The following is a 1,903-nucleotide window of genomic DNA, read 5'->3' as shown; positions in this document are numbered from 1 at the left end:
CCGCGCAGCCCCCTCCACGGCGCGGCCTCAGGCCCCGCCCCCCGCGGCCCCGCCTCCCCCCCTTTCCCGTCCCAGGGCGCGTTGCGCGGCCCGGGCCGGAAGTCAGCGAGTTCCCGGGTGTGTGTCTGTGTCTGGAAGCGGCGCGAGGCCGGGACTAGGGCTGGGAATTCCCGTCTGAGCCGTCACCAGTTCACTGTCACCACTCCACGGAGCCACTGCTAGAGGGGAGTAGACCCGGCCTTTTGCCGGGTGGAGAAGATGTTACCCCTGTCCATCAAGGACGATGAATACAAACCAGCCAAGTTCAATTTGTTCGGCAAGATCTCGGGCTGGTTTAGGTGCGGGGTGCGGTGTTTGCGGGAAGGGGGTGTCCGGCAATGGGAAAGAAGGCCCAGAATTAAGGGTGGCGCGAGGCCAGGGAGGGAGCGTCAGGGACCCACCCCCCCCCCCCCCCGCTTCCCCTGTGTGAGGAATGGAGCTTGTGGATGGGAGGGGACCTTGAAAGAGGGACGCGCAGCTTCGGGGTCCCGGCTCCCGTTGACTCTCCCGACTCTTTCCCACTTGTTTCATGCCTAGGTCTATCCTGTCGGACAAGACGTCCCGGAACCTGTTTTTCTTCCTGTGCCTGAATCTCTCTTTCGCTTTTGTGGAACTGCTCTACGGCATCTGGAGCAACTGGTAACCAAAGGGAAAAGGTTGGGGCGGAAGCAGGGGGTGGGAGAGATGAAGCAGTGTTTGCCAAGTGCCACGTAGCTTCTCTTTAGGAGGTGCAGGTCTTGTCTTTACCTCCACCTCTGCTGTTTGAATTGCTATCTCATCACCACAGCAATCTGCCAGGGCTACATCTCGTAAGATCTGGGACCCCTCACGTGCAGTAGCCCCCTTGTCAGACCAGAGTAGCAGGTCCACTTCTCCTTTTGGCAGGTGGAGAGAGTCCATCTCTAACTTCGCAAGCCTTAGCTTTGCCCACTTGGAATTGGGAGAAACCTGTTCCCTGCCTTTCTTCTCGTAGACGTGTGGGGGAGTGGCATTTGAATTTGACCCTTAAGATTCAGAGAGGGAATATCTGAGATATTCTTCTTAATTTGCTCTCAGGTCTTGAGATGAGGAAGAAGTTTCTAAAAGGGATGTCTAGAGAAGTATGCGTGATTGCCTTCTGTCTTTAGTGCTTAAACACTGCCATGATTTTCCTCTGGTCTCGACTGTAATAGAAAACTCCATGTAGTTTTCCAGTTACCCAAATCTTTTGAGTTGATAGTTTTTGGTGTCATCTTTGGGTCTTTTTTGAAACTGCTTTGGAAATCCTGGTGGTGTAGTGGCTAAGAGTTCAGCTGCTAACCAAAAGGTCAGCAGTTCGAATCCACCAGGCACTCCTTGGAAACCACGGTCGCTGTGAGTCGGAATCGACTGGATGGCAGTGGGTTTGATTGTTTTTTGGGCGGGGGGCGGGGGAGAGGTAAATCCAATGTAACTTTATGAAAATGAAGTGCTGTTATTTAGGTATTTGCTGTTGAATAACTTCAGGTTTGGGAACTTGTTCAGCTAACAGTAAGATCATTGCAGCCCTACTAGGTGTTCTGGTTTATCTTTAGATCTCATACCCATTTGAGAATCTGATGAAAGCCAGTACTCAACTTTACATAAAACTTCAGGTATAAAGGGATTCCCTAAAGTAGATCTCAGACCCAGGATTAACAACCTCTGCTGTCTATAGTCTCTGTCCCTTTCGGTCCATTTTTCAGAGAGAACTACCATCTTTGATCTTTACCTCTATTGAGACTGAACAATAGCTTTAGTTAATATAACCAGTTTTTCTGACACATATACTTTTATATGACTTTCAGTTTAATTCAGCTGTCAGTTCAATTTTATCAAACATACTCAACAGTCTGCAGATTATGAA

At 50.5% G+C, this 1,903-nt stretch overlaps 1 protein-coding gene across 2 annotated transcripts in view; it reads left to right on the top strand.

The window, feature by feature from the left end:
• Positions 1–79: 79 nt before the first annotated feature.
• Positions 80–1,903, top strand: part of SLC30A7 (solute carrier family 30 member 7) — a 90,816-nt gene continuing 88,992 nt past the window's right edge. Inside the window, exons 1-2 of one of the 2 annotated variants that reach the window (XM_064282485.1) lie at positions 80–338; positions 577–678. In XM_064282485.1, coding sequence (XP_064138555.1) covers positions 259–338; positions 577–678 — 182 coding nt within the window. In that variant the 5' untranslated portion in view covers positions 80–258. The remainder of the gene's footprint in view (positions 339–576; positions 679–1,903) is intronic. The other variant, XM_064282483.1, reaches the window with a different exon arrangement.

Source organism: Loxodonta africana, chromosome 3 (assembly GCF_030014295.1).
Source record: "Loxodonta africana isolate mLoxAfr1 chromosome 3, mLoxAfr1.hap2, whole genome shotgun sequence".
Lineage (NCBI taxonomy): Eukaryota > Metazoa > Chordata > Mammalia > Proboscidea > Elephantidae > Loxodonta > Loxodonta africana.
The sequence above is the reverse complement of the archived record's forward strand: the minus strand, read 5'-3'. Positions and strand labels throughout refer to the sequence as shown.